General features: G+C 45.0%; 1 protein-coding gene across 3 annotated transcripts in view; it reads left to right on the top strand.

The window, feature by feature from the left end:
• Nucleotides 1-20281, top strand: part of ETV4 (ETS variant transcription factor 4) — a 40833-nt gene that overhangs the window by 3220 nt on the left and 17332 nt on the right. The window contains exons 4-7 of one of the 3 annotated variants that reach the window (XM_033170303.1): nucleotides 406-453; nucleotides 14681-14734; nucleotides 17667-17790; nucleotides 19300-19374. In XM_033170303.1, the coding sequence (XP_033026194.1) occupies nucleotides 406-453; nucleotides 14681-14734; nucleotides 17667-17790; nucleotides 19300-19374 (301 nt within the window). Of the gene's footprint in view, nucleotides 1-405; nucleotides 454-14680; nucleotides 14735-17663; nucleotides 17791-19299; nucleotides 19375-20281 lie in introns of all 3 variants that reach the window. The other 2 variants (XM_033170302.1, XM_033170304.1) reach the window with 2 other exon arrangements.

The raw sequence follows: 20281 nt of genomic DNA, 5'->3' as shown, positions 1-20281 counted from the left end.
TTGCACAGACAGGGAGCCACTGCAGAGAAGGCCCTGTCCTCGTGTTGCCACCCTCCGGACCTCTTGAGGAGGACGCACATGAAGGAGGGCCTCAGAAGATGATCTCAGGGTCCAGGTAGGTTTATATGGAAAGAGGCGGGTCCTTGAGGCATTGTGGTCCTGATCCGTTTAAGGCTTTATAGGTGAAAACCAGGACTTTGAATTGGGCCCAGAAACCTATCGGTAGCCAGTGCAGTCGAACCAGGATCGGTGTAATATGCTCAAACCGTCTTGCTCCGGTGAGCAAACCGGCCGCTGAATTCTGCAGCAGCTGAAGTTTCCGAACCGTCTTCTACGTATAACGCATTGCTCTCTCTCTGCTGCAGCCGCTCCATGGCTATCACACCCTGTCCTGTTCTCTTGCAGATCTCTTCCACGACCTGAACCAGTTTCAGGAAACCTGGCTGACTGAAGGTAAGGCTGAGCTGCTGGATTCCTTCCACTGGCCAACCCCTTCCTTCCCCTTCCTCTTGATCTTCTCAGGCCACCTCCCCCCCCTCCTTCTGCTTCTAGAAACTTTTGCATATGTAGCTCAGGCTTGGGTAAACTCGGGAGTATGAATCACACCATTGTGTCTTTATTTGCTTATGAAAGGAACTTGGCATGTCCCCCCAAAAAACTTCCTTTTCCAGAATGGGCCGGTCTGGGACACGTTTGTTTGCTTTAAAACTTTCGTCTCCTTCACAGATCTGAAGATCTGCCACCTGCTTTTAAACTTTTGAATGAGACACACTATAAAAAAAATTGGAAGGCTTGAGTTTCCTTTTCCCCTTGGCTTGTTAGGTTAGGATATCTCTCTCCACTGTTTCTCTGCTTCTTCACTACTGACGTAGGTTTGGGAAGGGGGAACCTGTTGATTCCCCGAGAGCCCAATTAATGCTGATAGTAGTTAATTGCAGCTTTGAAGTGAGTTTTTGGCTTCTGTTCTTGGAGACGGTGGATCTAGGGACCTGGCATTTTGAGAAAGGTTATAAAGGTTAAAAATGGTATTGTTTACTTCACTTGCCGTTGTTCTTGGGCAGTGGATTGCCCACGAACGTAGCTAAGATTAAGTCATAATTGCTTACCATCGGCACTGATGACAGATTTTTCAAAAGAAAGAAGAAAGTGTGTGCTGTAAGGGGGAATTCCACCAAGATGACTCACAGATATGTTCATATCGCTGCAGGAGATTTATCAACTGGGTGCTACGATGTAGCTTTTGGTGCTTCTTTCTCATATGCCCAATAATTGCAAGGAAAACAATTTCTCAATGGAATTGAGCATCTTGAAACACGGCTTCTGTTTATAAATACCTAAAAAGCAAGCTGCTAGATCTCATGGTTTTAGAGAGAATCTTCTCCAAAACCTTCCCCCTTCCTGCATTGAAATGATTTAGGAAACTATTTCCAAAAGGTTCCAAATTATTTGAGAGTCTGGATCCTAGAAACGGAATAGATTTTGCAAAGTTGGCCCAGTACATGCAGAAACAATCAATCTGCACGGTGTATTCTGCTTCTGGAATTTCACTTTTCACCTTCCATATTGCCTCAAGAATGTGCCAGTCCTATTAGTAGTATGGTGCTTGGTGTATGGAATTGTGACTGCGTGTTGTCAGCTATATTGCAATAAACATAAGGACTAGAAGCTTGGGCGTTGCATTTTCGCTTCTGCTTTTTTATTTTTCTTAAAATGCTTAGTATGTCAGAAATTCAGTTCCCCTACTGGAATTCTATGCTCTTAAGATCTGCTGATTGTGTTGGCAGTGGTTTGAGGATATTTGAGAAGAAATGTACAGTAGTATCCTTGCTTTATATTTGCGAAGGGGAGGAGGGAAGCTCGGAGTCGAATTAAGTTTCATAGGGTGGGTCTTCGCCGAACATAAATCAAACAAAAAATGGGAGAGGGAATGGATTCTGGGTGCTTTTACTTCAATGCGTATTCCAAAAGTAGGGCCCATTCCTGGCCTAGAGTATTCTCACTCAGAGGATCACTTCCCTCCCTCTTGTTCAGTACTGCCAAAGTTCACCACACTCTGGTTTACTCTGTACGAGCCTATCCAGCACTAGTTTAAATCAAACAAGGCTATTTTGGTTAGATTGGCTATAGACTAGGCACATGATTGTCCCATAACATTCTAGCAACAGGACCAGAGCTTTGCAGCACCCAAAAATGCCAGGCTGGGCCTTTGCTTGGCATCTTAGGGTCCATGTGTGTGTACATTTCACACACGTGAGATGAACTGAACTCTTCCCCCCGCCCCCAACGCACTTGGAACTGAAACTTCCAGGGATTTGAAAGAGGAAATTCAAACTTTCAACTCTTTGCAGCTCAGTCACGTCGAACTTACATAAGAAAAGAAAAAAAAGCATTTGCCGGAACAAAATAGTGATGCAACGAGACATGTGGAATCGTCAGATTTGGGGAAGTTGTGCCTGTCTCTGGGGAATAGGGACAATTGGAAAATAGAGATTCTGGATGGCAGGTGGCAGGTTAGCCATCAGACCCCCAGAGGAGGGCTGCTCTCCCCACCTGGAAGTGGCAAGACATACAGACTGAGAAACCTTTAACCTGATCTTCCTGGATAGGCTATGCAAAGTGGGAATAACAGCCCTCTGCTAATTGTGGATCCTCTGCTAATTGTGGAGGGTAGCTCTTTGGAAACAGCTTGCGGAATGCAGCTGCCATCAATATCAGAATCTTCAGGGGACTCAAAAGAATCATAGCGCTGGAATCATAGTGCTGAGTGTCATTTAGTCCGACCAGTGCTCAAAATTTGCCATGTGCATTTTGCACCTGCCTATTGGCCACTTGCGATCAAGTGAAGATGCCTAGGCCACCAAGATGTCCCCTGGCATCTCCTCCATCTGGAGGTGCATGCCTGGGGATCCTTGGATCTAGACTGTTTTCACGCACTAATACTGTAGAATTCTATTCGTAGTATTTTATCTGTGCTATCAGGATGAATTTCAGGATCCAAAATGCTCTTTCCGCGCAGCCTGAGCAGGAGCAGTGAACAAGGTTATAGTGAATTCTTGCAGCTTGTCTTCACTTACCCCACCCTACTGCTGTGCTCTTAGTTGTGAAAAATATTCTTAACGTTATGAATGGTCCGTGTCACCATTAAGAAAAAGAGGTCGGAATCGGCCAATATATACAGGGCCGGATTTAGGTTTGATGAGGCCCTAAGCTACTGAAGGTAATGGGGCCCTTTATTTGTCCAGCTGTCCTTTGCCAACAACAAATTGTCGCTGTTTTTTGTGTTGAATATATGCTATATGGTAATTTATGGACCTAATGGATAATCTAAAGACATTTGCACATGTTTCCAGGCAACCAGTTGATGCAGAATGTAGGCACCCTATATATAGAAATGAGCAAACCAGTGATATTTTAGGGAGCAGGCTAGCAAGTGGGGCCCATTACTTACATCAAAGGAGCCTACACAACACAAAACTCTGTTGCTGTATGCAGGTTTTATTTTGTTTTTTATCTTATATTTTGGAAATGTACATCCAGTTTTCCCCCCTTTAATTTTTTTGGGGGGTCCCCAAGAGAGTGGGGTCCTAAGCTATAGCTTGTTTCGCTTATACGTAAATCTGGCACTGAATATATGTGGGCTGTCCCTGGATAAATGTGACTTTTCTTCTTTAATTTCTCAGAGCTGTTAACCTCGCTCAAGTTTGTCATCTGAACCAGCCCAGATATTTAACTGATAATCCATCCCAGTCAGTCCACCATTTGAAAAATAAGACTTCAGAGCCGTCTTGCCCCCAAATGGCAGCTAGACATTCTGTTTTGGTGACTGCAACCTTGGTTTATGGGGCCATTTGGCCCCTAGCTTATAGATCTTCAGTTTGAAACATGTGAGTCCAACCCGCTACGATGCAGGAATCTCAACGCATGGTCCCCCATCCAAGCTGAACCCATACCGGACCTCGCTAAGCTTTGCAAATGTGCTAGCAGTTCTATTGTTGTACCGCTGGCTGAGCTCTTTTGCTACTCCCCGGTGAGATTAAGACCCTGTCCAGCAATATTGTGCCAGAGGACAGGCACTGAGCCAAGAGCATGTGGAGGGCTGTGGGGCCAAGGCTTCGACCCCCAACCCTAACACAATGGTTAAACTCTGCGATCTCAGATTTCTTGGCGTACATTGGAACTTCAGGGACAGGGGATGGCTGCATCTCTTTTGACAGGCTTTGTTCTGGGATGGTGTCGCAACCAGAGGATGCTGGGAGCTGGTTCGGGCGGCGCAGCCGATCGAATGTTAGCTGGCGTTTAGCTTGTCTTGAATGCGCCTTTCCCGTCTCGGCACACATCCTGATCTCAGCTGGGGTTGTGTGGTTCAGCCTTACTTCCGGGATGGGCGGGGGAACGTGTGGGGATTTTATCTGGGATCACAATGGCTTATAATCCTAAAGGGCACCATCGCACAGCAGATGTTGTGATTTTTATTTGAGTGATGTGAGCGTGTTAACAGACTCTGAGAGACCCCTGCATGACAGCCTTGTAAATAACACGGAAACCACAGTCAAAGGGTACAGGAGCAATAGCATTGGAACAAGTAACAGTGCTGCATTTCACAACTGTCGTGCATAAAACACTTGTGCAATAGATATAGTATGTGCAATTTTTTTATTAAAAAAAAAAACACCCTAGCATTTTATTTTATCTTTTAAAAAATAGCCTGCATTTCCATGCTGGCTGTGGAAGAGGAGAAGCCCTTTCCAACACAGCCAGCAGGTTAGTTAAAAACAGAAAAGCCTTCTGCCAATTGTGCTGGCTGGAGGTGTGTGACAAGGCGATCTGTTAAGAGTGGCAAGGATACGTCCAAACCTGCACTTCTGATTTGTGACAGATATTTATTGGCTCCTGTATTTGTAATCCCAACATTTGTTTCAGGAGCCGCGGGTGGGACAGCATACGGCACAGCACAGAGTTAACATACGGAACTCACTGCCACAAGGTGTGCCGATGGCCGCCAGCTTTCAGAGAGACAAATTTACAGAAATATGCCAATCTGTCCCTCTGCTGCATTTTGATGCTGGTTGTGGAGAAGAAAGGTTTGGCAGTGGAACTGTGTCCCCCGGGAGGTGGCGGACTCTCCTTCCTTGGAGGTTCTTAAGCAGAGGTCGGGTGGACTTCTGTCATGGATGGTTTAACTGAGATTCCTGCATTGCAGGGGGTTGGACTGGATGACCCTTGGGGTCCCTTCCAACGCTGTGATTCTATGATTTTCCGCATGCCTGTGGTTACCAGGCGAGCTGTTAAATAAAGCTGCTGCTTGAGAATGAGGTCTGTTGCCTTATAGTGGGCGACGGGCGAGATGGAAATACATGACTATAATAACCTCTTTGTTGGATCAGAGCAAAGACTTGTCTAGTCCTGTGGCCGGTCATAAGCCTCTGGAAGCTTTCTTGCAAGGCAGGATGAGAGAGAATAAATCCCTCATTGCTTGCCCCTAGTATTTGGTGTTCTGTCTTGGATCATGAAGGTTCTATGTAGGTATTGGAGGAAACAGCCCTTGATTTAGGCTCCATGAGTATCTCTTTTTTTATTTTATTTACTTATGATTTTTAGTTATATATACTAGGTTGCAATTTAGCTGATTGTGTGGCCCCCCCAGCTCAAAGGGAGCCTCGGGTTGAGACACTGGTTCTTTTTTTGTCGTTTCACAACTTGTTTTTTGTACTTGCCTTGGACCAAAATCGGCCTGTTTGAAAGGAGCTGCTCGCCTTTTCTAAAAAAAACAACAACAAAAAACCCTCTCCCTGCTTCTTAGGCCATGTAGTCTCTGCTTCTTGAGTATCCTGCTAATTTTTAGCCTGTTGCAGATGTGAAGAGAAACGTGGATTCCCTCTCCCTCTGCCCATCTTTCCCCGGTTCATTATTTTATATTTTGGACACTATTGGTATCAAAAACACACCTGAGTCCTATGCAGGGAAGGAACCACAGCTCGGCGTCGGACCATTTTCTTTGTGTGCAGAATCTGAGCACCTCTAGTTGAGAAAGGGATTGGGTAGCAGGAGAAGGAAGAAGGAAGAAGACCTGTGGATGGAGAACCATTAGCAGCCTTGAAGTGCTTGTTGCTGGGCTAAGTAGAGAAAACCAGCCTGGCTCTGTATAAGGCAGCTCTCTCTGCTATTAAGGTAGATGCTCCAGCTACCTTGGATGAGCTTTCTGGGCTTCTTGGTTGCTTGCCAGTCAACCCCAATGTCTGCTCGAGAGGAATAAATTTGCTGTCTCTAGGAGGAAATGTTGAGCTCTCCTACTGTCTGGCCTCGTTCAAATGCTTTGGCCGGGACGAATTAAATCATGGCATGTTAGATGTCTGTCCAGCCTTGGCTTGAGGATGCACAGAGATGGTGAGTCCCTTTTTTTCACAAAACCAATCGATTATCTGTTTTAATTTAAAAGGGGGGGGGGCGCTCCAAACAACCAGAAAAAAATATTGTTTCTATTCTGTTCGCTGAACTTCTTGAAACTTAACACGGAAGGGGTTGATTCTGTATTCATAGGTTTGTAGAACAATAGGATTAAGGTCTTTTTCTCAACTCTGTTCATGTTATAACATTTTTGCTGTGAAGAAGAGGCATGTGATCTCTGCTGAGTCAAATTCAGTTCTGAGAACTGCAAAAGTAAACCAAGCATCTGTGATAATATCTTGTAGGCAGAGAAACTGCCCAATAATCTTACAAAAACCTCTGGAAGAGCATAAATGACATTGTGAATGGATTAATGGAATTTATTTACCAAAAAATTAAACATATACAGCCTTATTCTACATAATTAAAAAAACTAATCTCTAATTCATGATTGAATAACCTTTGGATGGTAATATTTCCCCCAAAAAGCATTTTATTAAAAAAATCCAATTTAAATAAAAAAAATCCGATTTCAATCAAAAATATATTATTTTTATTTTTATTTTTAAAAATCATTGATTTTTATCCACCCTGCATCCTAGGCATGCTTGCTTTGTTAGTACACTTGGAACTAATGGTGCGTTGCTTCTAGGTAAGCAAGCTTGGTATTTCACCGAAACTCTGCTTTTTAAGGAGATCCAAGCAGAATATTTGGTTGGGATGTGATTCATCTCCATAGCTCTGCATTTGGAAGGATTCCCGTGGTAAATCAGGAAGAGCTTTTTGGCAGTAAGAGCTGCTTGACAGTGAAATGGTCTTCTTGGGGATACAGGGCTGTCTTTACCCAGGGGTGCAAGGGATGTGGGGCACCTGGGCGTTGAATTCTGGGGGGCACCAGGCACCCGCCGCTGAAACTGCCTAAGCTCTTAACTATCTACCTGCTCTGAAATAATAAATAATTTTGATCAAGCTAGGAAAGCAAAATTCACATATACCTAGGTATTACTGAAATGCATACCTACGCAAAAGCTCATACCAAGAACAAACTTAGTTGGTCAACAGCGATAAAGCCGTCCACGAAGCCATAGCGGATAATACATAAATGGAATTATCTCCCATTAAATTTTAGCTTAATTTTAATCTAATACGTGATTTGAAATAGTATTGTTAAAAGGCGACATTTAAGAATTATTTATACTATGTACTATCGTTTTATTTTCTCTTTTGCTGGTCTATGGCCGTAATAAAGATTTATTTAAACTTAGTTGGTCTCTAAGGTGCTACTGGAAGGATTTTTTTGTTTGTTTGTTTCGACTATGGCAGGCGAACATGGCTACCTACCTGTAACTACATACCTGCTGTTTCACTAAAGGACTTTCGACTTTGTGCACTCGTTTACCAAAGACACACCGCGCCAGCTGTGGCACTTGTCATTCACAACGGTGCCATGCACGTGAAATTAACTCTTAAATCAAAATATTATGTTACGTATTGTACTGAGCTGCACTGCTGTGTGGCAGCACGGTCAGCGGCACCTTTGACACGACTGATGTTTCTCCTAAGTAGGTGCCTAAACAATACTTGTAAGTTTAAGAGTGGTGGTGTTGTATACTTAAAGTATAAGTGTATTGTAAAGAAATGAGAAAATAAAAAAGTTTGTATTGTAGTATTGAATTTTAGTATTCTGTTGGGAGCCACCCAGAGCGGCTGGGGAAACCCAGCCAGATGGGCGGGGTATATTGTAATTATATTATTATTATTATTATTATTATTATTATTATTTATTTCTTTTCCCTCTCTTCTTTAATAAGCAAGAGATTAAGGCGTAAGCGTGGTGACTGACATAAACATAATAAAAGTTAATCTGGGGGTTAAACTAAATTGGGGGGTGCTGGGCGGATCTTTGCACCCCGGCGGTGCATATGCTAAAGACAGTGCTGTTGGGGAATAGTGGACTCTCCTTCCTTGGAGGTTTTTAAGCAGAGGTGGGATGCCCACCTGTCATGGATGCTTTAGCTGATGTTTCTGCATTGCAGGGGGTTGGACTAGATGACCCTTGGGGCCCCTTCCAGCTCTGCAATTCTGTGATTCTATATATTTGTGTCCAGTGCTATGTGTGTGTGTGGGGGGGGGGTTCTGCTAATGCAATGGGACTTCCCCCTTTTCCTGTGTGCCCTCGGAAACTTTTCTGAGGACTGCAGAGGAGGTGAAAGCAAACAGAAATCTGCTGTGCTAATGAAGCAGCAGCATTGGGTAAGATCATGGGTAGGCAAACTAAGGCCCCGGGGCCGGATCCATCCCAATTATCTTTTAAATCCGGCCCACGGACGGTCTGGGAATCAGCGTGTTTTTACATGAGTAGAATGTGTGCGTTTATTTAAAATGCATCTCTAGATTATTTGTGGGGTGTAGGAATTCGTTCATTCCCCTCCATATAGTCTGCTCCCCGACAAGGTCTGAGGGACAGTGGACCGGCCCCCTGCTGAAAAAGTTTGCTGGCCCCTGGTTAAGATGGTAAATATGCAAACTGCCCAGATTGAAAGCCTGTACCAATTTCTTCCAGAAGCAGCACGTATGTTGGGGGTCTGCTGAACCCTCCAAATCTCTGCTCTCTGATCGATCCTGACAAATTTGGGTGAATTTTCAATGCCAACCTTCTCTGTTATTTATTTCTGCCCGAGATTTCTTCCGAAAGCTGATTCCCACAGTGGAAAATGTTGCGTCCAGAGAAAGGGTCTTGAATATTTTTTTTTCTAGCTCCCCCTTCTTAAGCATGTCCTTTCAGGAGTCATTCTTGAGATTTGTTAATTCAGAATGGTTGGTGATGCCAATCATAAACTCAGGGGCACATTTCTTTTTTTTGCAAGCAATCTTACATGGGGGATTTTTAACACCCCGTGTTTTGTAAACTGTGTTTTAAAAAAATGGTTAGAAAGCAGACCCTTGAGCTGGAAAGGGCTTCTTCCCAGAACGCATATTGCTTCTTTGCAACATTCAGGAATGACATGCCGGAAAAGAAGAAAGGCATTTGTGAATATTGTATTTTTTTGTGGCGGGGTGGGGTCTTCCTTCAACTCAACTACGCTGAGTGAGGCAGATTTCGCACCTGGGCCTTCTGTTTTTATTATTATTATTTAAAACATTTTTTAAATCCGGCATTTCATCCAAAGAACTTAATAGTTTTCTGTGCATTAGCCTAATTCGGTTTCTCCCCTCCTATGAAATGGATACAGGACTATCTCTTCCCATTTCTCTCTCTCTCTCTCTCTCTCCCTCCCCCCCCCCCCGCAAACATCATTCCTTTGAGTTTGATTAGGTTGAGGGTGTGGCCCAAAAGTCAGCTAGTGAGCTTCACTCTGCAAGGATTAGAACCTCCCAAAACCAAATCCAGTATTCTTTCTCCTCTGCTACGGGAAGCTGCCAATTCCTACTTTAGATCCTTTCAGGCTTCCGGCTTGCGAGATTCTCTCTCTCTCTCTCTCTCTCTCTCTCTGTGTGTGTGTGTGTGTGTTTACTAGAACCTTGAGATCCACCAATCAGAGCTTGATGCAAAATACTTGCACTTAGAACCAAGCTATTCTGATCCCAGGAATCGGCTCGGAGTGCCAGAACTCAACAGAGCTCACAATCCTTCACATCTACCCCTAGTATCATTTCCTGCTTCCTTCACTTCAGCAGTATAGGGAGTTATTTTGTTGGCGCTGTTAAACATTTGGGAGTCAGAAATTGTTGCTTATCTACTTCAAATTAGCCAGAGATCTACAGCTAGATCAGGATCTATCTTCTGCCTCTGCCTGCTGTAAGGTACATTCAGAGCTGTGATCTTGTTTCGTTTCATTTATGTGTTTTACATTCACACCTGCTTTTTCCTGGAATGGCAGCTTATGCCTTGTATCTGTTTATTTTTAAATCATGCTCGATTGGCATGACACTCCCCAGTAGATGTCTGTATGAAGTTATCACCTTCTATTCAAATAGTACTAATGAAATGGCGCCCGTCGGTAAATGCGATGAGCGGGTGCTGCAGTTGCCCAAATGTAGCATTAAAAATAAAAAAAGATAAAAGCTCTGATAATGGAAGGGGAGGGGCTGAATAAAGGAGTTTGCGGGAGCGGTTTTGCAATTGATTCCACTTCCCAGGAAAGTCTGGGAATGGTAGTTGTGTGAGGAATGGAGGTACACAGTATTCCTTGGGGGAAACCATGACCATGTAAAGTGGTATGATGCCACTTTAAATGTATAGGGTAGATGGGGCTTTACAGAAACAGCTTAGAAGGGTGCCGCCACATTTTGCTGTATAACTTTTCTTCTAGTGGGGCTACTGTAAACTGACCCTGTAATCCTCGGATGTAGGGCGGTATACAGAAATTTAATAACTTAAAATAATAAAAAACAAAATCGAAAATTCTTTCTAGTAGCACCTTAGAGACCAACTGAGTTTGTTCCTGGTATGAGCTTTCGTGTGCATGCACACTTCTTCAGATACACTGAAACAGAAGTCACCAGATCCTTAAATATAGTGAGGGAGTGGGGATGGGTATTACTCTGAAGGGTGGTGGGAATGGGTGATCAGCTGATACCTACTACCAGACCAGGGGTAGGCTACCTAAGGCCTGGGGGCGGGATCCGGCCCAATCTCTTTCTCAATCCGGCCCACGGATGGTCCGGGAATCAGCGTGTTTTTACATGAGTAGAATGTGTCCTTTTATTTAAAATGCATTTCTGGGTTATTTGTGGGGCATAGGAATTCGTTCATCCCCCCCCCCAAATATAGTCTGGCCCACCACATGGTCTGAGGGACGGTGGACTGCCCCTTGGCTGAAAAGGGTTGCTGACCCCTGTACCAGACCCTCCAAGTGTCCCTATTTTCCAGAAACAGTCCCGGGTTTACGGAAGCCGTCCTGGTTTCTGAGTTGATCCCAGAATCACCACTTTTCCTTAGGGCATCCCTATTTTCATCAGAGAAATGTTGGAGGGTATGGAGTTATGTGCCCCCCCCAAGCCAAGTAACTATATAACTTTTAGAAGACATCTGAAGGCAGTCCTGTACAGTGATGAAAAACTCGCTAGACGAAGGCATTCGTCTAGCGGAAGGCTGCCCCGCTAGACGAAAAAGTCTATGGGGCTGCCTCGCAAGACAAAAAATTATCATCTTTTTTTTTTCTTCGTTTTGCGGAGCACGGCTGTCATTGCCGCTCCGCAAGACGAAAAACCCGCTAGACGAAAATTTTCACAGAACGAATTATTTTCGTCTAGCGGGGCCACTGTATAGGGAAGGGATGTTTTTAATGTTTATTATTTCTCCAGCTTTCCCCCCTTTCCTTTCATAAGTCCAAGCCAGTTCAAAGTAGGGTGGAATATCCCTTTAATTCAGTGCCATGTGGAAGGCATTAAAAAGCACCAGCCTCTCAGAGAAGTTCTATTTATACTACGCAAGCGGAAACAAGACATGCATATGAAAGAAACATGAATGGTCCAGGGATGGGATGAGGCGGCGGGGGGGGGGGGGGGCTTCAGGGAATTGAGACTGATGGATTTAAAATGCAAGCGAAACTGGGCAGTGGATTGCTTATTTTTTATCATTTCAGAGATAATACATCATTTTATGTGACACGGTAGCATTTTAGTGCTATCCCTGGTAAAATAATTAATTTAGTATGACTCGTTCTTGGCCTGCAACCCTAGATCTGTTTTGTCGGCATCTTTTTGCCTTGAGAGACAATGGACTGCGCCTCCGGGGGTGAAGTCAAACTGCTTATGTCCTCCTCCTTCTGGGTTAGTTTGTCCACCTTTGGTCCCCACCCTGCACTCGGCTCTCACCTGTGGCTCCATATCTGTTTACCTGGGTGTCTTCTTCTTTGGTGATCACTCGTGGCCAAGTAAGATTGTCTTCCATCAACATGGTTTTAAAAGTGAGCCTGTAAGTGACTGTGGAGGCCAATTCTGGATCCACATGTCCTTCCACAGTGGGGACATAAGTTTCCGGGTGGGAGTTGATCATGGTGTGGATTTGCCAAGCGTGCCTTCCTCTTAGCGCGTTTCTCCCTTGTGTCCTGAGTTTGAATGTCTTCAAAGCCCATGACACCTTTGGTAAAGGCTGTTCTCCAACTGGAACGCTCGCAGGCCAGTGTTTCCCAGTTGTTGGTGTTTATACTACATTTTTTTTAAAGATTTGCCTTGAGAGAGTCTTTGAACCTCTTTTGTTGACCACCAACATTACGCTTTCCATTTTTAAGTTTGGAATAGAGTAGTTGCTTTGCAAGACGATAATCAGGCATCCGCACAACATGACCAGCCCAACGAAGTTGGTGTTGAAGAATCATTGCTTCGACACTGGTGATCTTTGCTTCTTCCAGTACACTGGCATTAGTTTGCCTGTCTTCCCAAGTGATATGTAAAATTTTTCGGAGACACCGTTGATGGAATCTTTTGAGGAGTTGGAGATAGTGTTTATAACTGGTCCACGTTTCACAAGCATACAGTAAGGTTGGTAGCACAATAGCTTTGTAAACAAACATTTTGGTTTCCCTGTGAATGTCCTGGTCCTCAAACACTCTGCACTTCAGTTGGGAGAAAGCTGCACTCGCAGAGCTCAGGTTTACCTGGGAGTAAACCTCGTTGAACTCAACATATAAGGACTGTGCTGTTAAATTCCCAAACCTAGAATAATAACTGCCAACTTTTTCCTTTTCTTGCGAGGAATCCTATTCAGAATAAGGGAATTTCCCTTAAAAAAAGGGAAAAGTTGACAGCAATGCCTAGAGTATTGCTTGAGAAACCTAATGGAAGCAAGAGAGTGATCACAGAACAGATAAAGGCAGGAGATCCCTTTTCACAGAAGCCACTTAGCTTTTAACATTAGCTATGTGTGCTGCCTTTTTACAGTGAATAGGCTGCCCAACCCTGGTGGGATATAATCTGTGTTCATACCAGGGCACTGTAACATTTCTTACTCTCATACGGCATCCCTTTCCTGGCTTCCTCCCCATTCCTACATCCAGCAGAAACCTTGTCCTTGCATTTAAAAGTCTCCCTTCTCCATCTCTTAGCCATTCGGGTATAGGGCAGTATGTAAAATCAGTTAAAAAATAAATAAAAATCATGCAGCAGTATATCCCCACCCTGTTCTTGTTCATAGGAGACCCCATTCCCCTCAGGGAGCTATAATTCCCTGGGAAGGACTGACTCTTGAACCACTTTGGAAATTGTAGCTCTGCGTGGGGATCTGGGGTCTCTAACAACCAGGGTTGAAAATTAGCCAGAGGCCAGGTGTGTTTTGTGTCTAGTGCAGGTCCAATTGTGACCACATGGAGATCTCTGGATGCCAGGTTGATGGCTGGGGAAAGCAAAATGTTACTGAAATATTTTCCCTTGGGTTTGTTTTCTTCTGCATTGTTTTATTTGATGTTTTGATGTGTTGTAAACCTGCTTTGAGATTTCTCCTTTAAAATATAAAGTGGCGTAGAAATGAAATGAGCGACAACAGCAAACATCAGTGAAAAGAAATGGCGCTTAGACAGTCTGTGGCGGTGACAGCAGCCTAGGTTTAAGGTGCCGTTTGGCGAATAAGTTATATACCTGAGTTTCTAATGTTGCTAACAACCCTCAGCACCCTTAACAAACTACAGTTCCCAGGGTTCTCCTTTTCCCTGGTTTATCCTCCCAGCAACTCTGTGAGGCTGAGAAACAGCGAATACCGCAAGGTCACGCAAAAAGCTTATGGCTGAGTAGGGATTTGAACCCCGGTCTCCCAGCTCCTAGTCCAGCACTCTAACCACTATGCCACAATGGCTCTCGCCAGAAGCTCGGTCTGGCTTGCCTTGTCTCTTGCTGTTTGAACCTTGCTGTGGTCTGGATCTCTTGGCTTGATCAGCTGCGTGGAGCTGCTGGTGGCTTTGCCTTCCTGTCTCTTGAGCCGGACCAAGCTAGCCCGGGCTTCTACGGCAGCATCGCCCGAAGCGCTAAGAAATCAGTGCTGCACAGTGGGGAAAAGGAGACAGAGCACCTGAGTTTTTGATCCTCCGGAGGAAGGGAAACAGCCAGCTGTGCTAATGGGCGAACCTACTGGGGGGAAAAGATTACGTAGAAGTGACTGAAGTCCCAAGGGAGAAACTGGCTCCCGTCTCCTGGCAGTGATCCTTTTCCCATCATCTCATGTGCAAGCTAGTTCTCCGCGTCCCTCCCTCCCCCCCCCCCCAACAATCCCCGCTGCCTTCTTTCTTCTGGAGCCTGGTTTTAATAGAGCGCCGAGTTTGATGCCAAACATTGCTCTCCCTTCTCTCTTGCCCTTTTGCAGCTCAAGTTCCAGACAGCGATGAGCAATTTGTGCCTGACTTTCATTCAGAAAACTGTAAGTACTATGGCTGGGGAGGTGGCGAGGAGGAGGAGGAGGAGGGGAAGGTAGGGCTTTGGTGGGGAGAAACCAGAAGGTGATGAAATGTCTGAAATGCCAGCATGCCTGATTCCTTTTGCACAACTGGATGCGCCAAACTGGGAAGTGGGGAACCGCAGGCCAGTGAGCCAGATGTGGCCCTCTAAGTCCCTCTGCCTGATTCTATCCCAGTCACACCCATCATGCTTTGCACCCTCCTTGAATGCTTTCCCTCCTGCCTCCGCCCCCCCCCATCTTGAACTCTGACAATGTTTTTGGCATTGTCCAGGGCAGCTGAGACCCTACCTGCCTGAGCACTGTCTCGCCAGAGTGGTGCCTGCTGTGGTTATCTCCCGCTTGGGCTACTGCCATGCGCTCTACGTGGGGCTACCTTTCAAGGTGACCTGGAAACTACAACTAATCCAGAATGCGGCTGCTAGACTGGTGCCTGGGAGTGGCCGCTGAGACCATATAACACCAGTCCTGAAAGACCTGCATTGGCTCCCAGTATGGTTTCCGAGCACAATTCAAAGTGTTGGCGCTGACCTTTAAAGCCCTAAATGGCCTCGGCTCAGTATACCTGAAGGAGCGTCTCCACCCCCATCTTCCAGCCCGGACACTGAGGTCCTTCTGACAGTTCCCTCTCTGTGAGAAGTGAGTTTACAGGGAAGCAGGCAGAGGGCCTTCTCGGTGGTGGCACCCGCCCTGTGGAACGCCCTCCCACCAGATGTCAAGGAAATGAATAACTATCCGAATTCCTTAATAATCTATCTTGGTCATTTCAAAACTTATTTTAGTCATTCACCCAGAGCCAGAGCCACCATGTGTGTTTATTTTAGGAGTTGGTGCCTAAGTTGTGGGGAGTTCGCCCCTTCCGGAAGCAATGCTATATGATACTTACTTGGGAGTAAATCCCATTGATCTCAACGGGGCTGACTTCTGAGTAGAGACATCTAGGGTTGTACCGCGGTGGGATATTCCAGGCCCTTTCCCTTACTTTTAGTCACTTAAAACAACAACAACAACAACAACAACAACAACAACAACAACAACTGTTTCTAGTCCTTTCCATAAGACCATCCACATATCTAGCTAGGCATTGACTACACTGATTGGCAGCAGATTGGCCAGGGTTTCGGACAGAGGATATTTCCAGCCCTACTTGGAGACATTTGGGGTGTTTGGAGAGGGGTAGTTCCTCTGCCCATGCTCCTTCTTGGGTAGAAGAAGAAGAAGAGTTTGGATTTGATATCCCGCTTTTCACTACCCAAAGGAGTCTCAAAGCGGCTAACATTCTCCTTTCCCTTCCTCCCCCACAACAAACACTCTGTGAGGTGAGTGGGGCTGAGAGACTTCAAAGAAGTGTGACTAGCCCAAGGTCACCCAGCAGCTGCATGTGGAGGAGCGGAGACGCGAACCCGGTTCACCAGATTACGAGTCTACTGCTCTTAACCACTACACCATCTTTGGTTCCCACCCTGCACTCAGCTCTCACCTGTGGCTCCTGGAAGCTGTCGGCATGTGACAGCTGCCAAACCCTGGGAAATGGCTTTGATTGGCCGGCTAAACCAGGGGAGGGTAGCTGATGGGTCTCAAACCCTTGATGAGTTAGGGACTTCCCTGCATGCGAAGATAGGCTCCAGCGGGTTGAGTGGATGAGACCAAGAGTGGGACCAACAGTCAAGAAGGCGGTTTCTGCATGAGCTGTAGAGGGAAGTGAGGGGCAGGTGGGGCTCGTCCACCTGGGAAGGTAGCCCACCCAGCAGAAGGAAGACTCTGATCCTAAACCCAGGGGCGTAGCAAGGTAAATTGGTACCCGGGGGCAAAACATTTTTGTCACCCACCCACCCCCCGAGGCGTAGAAAGGTCAGGTGGTAACCGGTGCGGAAATTTTCTCGTCACCCCCCCCATTGATTCCCCCCCCTGCAAAAATGGTTTTACATTATTTCATATTTTCTTACAAAGGAATAATAACAAGTAGTAGTAATAATAATAAACTTTTATTTATATCCCGCCCTCCCCGGCCGAAGTCGGGCTCAGGGTGGCTAACATCAGATACATAACATTGGTATAAAATCAAACAATAATTAAATTACCTCCTAAAAACATCTCAAAATCTAATTAAAGTCTAATTAGATGGCTTTCCACAGGGTTAGGGTTGGGAACAGTAAGTGCTCCACTGAACTGAAATTTCAGCCTTCACGACATAGGAAAACAGCGAAGTAAACAGCCATTTTCATGGAGGAGGGTCAAGATATTAACCGATATGCATGAAATTTCATATATAGCTATATAATCCCTGGTGTAGTAAGGTAAGACCTTTGGAGCAGGCATTTAATAATAATAATAATAATAATAATAATAATAATAATAATAATTATGAACCGCCCTAGTAGGGCAGTAATTGTTCCTTGATAATTTGTCACTCGCTCCATTGTGGAACATGGGGCAGACCGCCCCCTACGCACCCCCCTTGCTACACCCCTGCCTAAACCTCTGCTCCCTTGTGGGATATCTCCGGGAGAAGAAAAAGCCAAGGAGTAAACCCTACACAAATCCAAAGTAGCACCCCTGAGAGGGATGGATGGCACCCTGTACGTCTCCTTCTGGCAACTCCTGCAGCCAGACGGGTGCCCAAACATCTTGGTCCGCTTTCCTTTGGAGTGAGGCCGAGAGGGATGGGTCTTGCTGTCTGCGCAGCCCAGGACCTCCATACGCACTGCCCAGGCTCGGCCTTCCAAACGTTGGGACTACAACTCCCATGATGGCTGGCCATTGGCCACGCTGGACCGGGGCTGATGGGAGTTGGAGTCCAATAGCTTCTGGAGAACCGCGGGCTCCCCAACCCAGTCACAGTGCAGGCTTCTTTCTGTCGGAAGGCCTTGACGTCTCGATTTCCTTTTCCCAGTAGCCCTTCACAGCCCCCCAGCTAAGATCAAGAAGGAGCCGCAGAGCCCATGTTCGGAAGCAGCTGGGTCCTGCCGACGCAGACAGCCTTACCAGTACCGTAATGGGGAGCAATGCCTTTATGCCAGGTAATAGTTTTGGTGAGTGGGTTCCAACCCATCTCCCCTGATCTGACATTAACCTGAGGCACGCCTGTCATTATGAACAGAACAGAACAGATCTTTATTGTCATTGTCCCCTTGCGGGAAACAATGAAATTCCTCGGTTGCTATATTATGAGATGCGTTTCCATTGTTCCTTGAAAGCGTTAAGAATCGATGTGCTGGCAATCTGTCCGTACAAGGATTCCACCGACTCGACCTTCTTCAAGCAGCCGGCCAGCAAGACATGACCTTTCCCTGGTCACTCCATCCTACCCCTTTCCCCGAAACAGCCAGCTAGCGTTCCATGCCCACAGTCTTCATTGGTTTGCTTTGGAGATTTCCTTCCCATCCACCCCCCCCCCCCACCTTTTAGGGGTCCTCCAGCCCAATACTTTTTTATACTGCTGCAAGCTTCAAGGTTTCCCTGTGTCTGCTGATACTTTCCTCTTGTGCATGGGTGGTGCTGTTTTGGCTACCAGGGTGGATAAAAAAATCAATGTTTTTTTTAAAAATTTAAATCGGATTTTTTGATTTAAATTGGATTTTTAAAATAAAATGCTTTTGGAGGAAAAAGATAGTTTTCTATTTAAGTTATATTATAGTCCAAAGGCTATTCATCAGGAAATAAGTATTTGTTTTAAGTTTTTCATGTGTGCTAAAACTCAATCTAAGTCATTTAATTGTTTAACCACATCAGTTAACAAACATGGATACATATGCTATAATGTTATTGTTTTAGTTAAATAAATGGTTCAATTTGTTATTAAGGAAGTGATCGTTTTTCTCCTTCCAATAAAGTGCAGCAGAAAAGTTGTCCAAATATAAACAGTTAACTTTTTAAACCTCACAACTTCGCAATTATCTGTCTATGTATTTCTAATAGTATAACCAAATCAGTTACAGGTAGGTAGCCGTGTTGGTCTGCCATAGTCAAAACAAAATAAAAAATAAAAAAAATCCTTCCAGTAGCACCTTAGAAACCAACTAAGTTTGTTCTTGGTATGAACTTTCGTGTATGAGCTTTTGGTATCTGAAGAAGTGTGCATGCACACAAAAGCTCATACCAAGAACAAACTTAGTTGGTCTCTAAGGTGCTACTGGAAGGAATTTTTATTTTGTTATAACCAAATCAGTTGTTTTTTGATATAACTGTAAAAACTACTCTGGAAATGTATTATTCCAAAAATGAAACTTTCATCTGGTTGCAAATATTAAGATTATACCAGCAAGAATGAGTCTTTCTGTAAAAAAAATATGATTTAAAAAAAGTCTTACTGACTCGTGATTTAAATTGATTGGATTTAAATCAAATCCACCCTGTTGGCTACGTAACGATCTGTAGCTGGAGAATGAGGTCGCTAAGAAAAACGAGCAACTGTTTGAGAATCGCACCAGTTACCATGTGTCCGGGTTATGCTGGGATAAGTGGAGGAGGTCGGTGGGAGCAAGTAAGATGTGTATCCATCTGCAACTGATGTCTGCGTATTTCTCTAGGCAAGAGTCAAACTTTGTGAGCTCCCACGGCCTACCCCAGGCTGCGCCCGGACGGGCGTACCTTATGGAGCACAGGTGAGCCATGGCATTGAGTAGGTATCATTTTTCAATGCATCCCAACCAATCCTGAAGGCTCAAGATTGGCCTCCCAGCCAGCAAATGCCAGGAGTCCTTGAAAGACTTTAATGTTTCTGTAGGGATGGATGTAGACACTAGGAGAGGATATAGTTGCCTAGTTGCCACCCTTCCTTGCTCACATTAGCGAGATCATCAGAGTAGCATCCTTTGCGGGTTAAACTTGGAAGCTAAGACAAGGTGGATTTAACCTTCTAGAAACAATAACCCAGGATGCTTTGAAGGCAGGCTGGATTTTCCTGGTATTACCCCTTCCCCTTAAAAAACAACAACAATCACACACACACTGTTTTGTGAAGAAATAAAAGTGCCGTATTTTTCGCTCCATAAGACGCACTTTTTCCTCCTGGAAAGTAAGGGGAAATATCTGTGCGTCTTATGGAGCGAATAGTGGTCCCTGGAGCTAAATTGCCCAGGGGTCAAAAGCAGATTGTGCTTTTTTTTTTTTTACAAAGAGAAAAGGGGATGTTGAAAGGACCCGCTCAGCAGCTGATCAGCAAGAGATCGGGAGAGAGATAAGAGTCCCGGCTCCCTTTCAGCCCCGCCCTCCTTTGTTGAATGTGCTGCAGAGGGAGGTTGTTTGTTTCCCCAGGACATGTGACTGGCTGATTAGATTATCTGTCTGGAAACAGTAGAAACTGCTCCCTTTCCTTAAGATTTTTCATAAATGTGAGTTGAACCCCATAAAAATGGGGCTTTTCCTCTTTGCTTTTCCCCCTTTGCAAAAAAAAAGCTGCAAAACATTTAGCTGATCCTCAAAAAACCCCAGGGCTTTTCCCTTTGCAAAAAAGCTGCAAAACTTTTAGCTGATCCTCAAAAAAACAGGGCTTTTAGAGGAGGAAAACCA

Source organism: Lacerta agilis, chromosome 14 (assembly GCF_009819535.1).
Source record: "Lacerta agilis isolate rLacAgi1 chromosome 14, rLacAgi1.pri, whole genome shotgun sequence".
Lineage (NCBI taxonomy): Eukaryota > Metazoa > Chordata > Lepidosauria > Squamata > Lacertidae > Lacerta > Lacerta agilis.
This window is presented reverse-complemented; position numbering and strand designations above follow the sequence as displayed.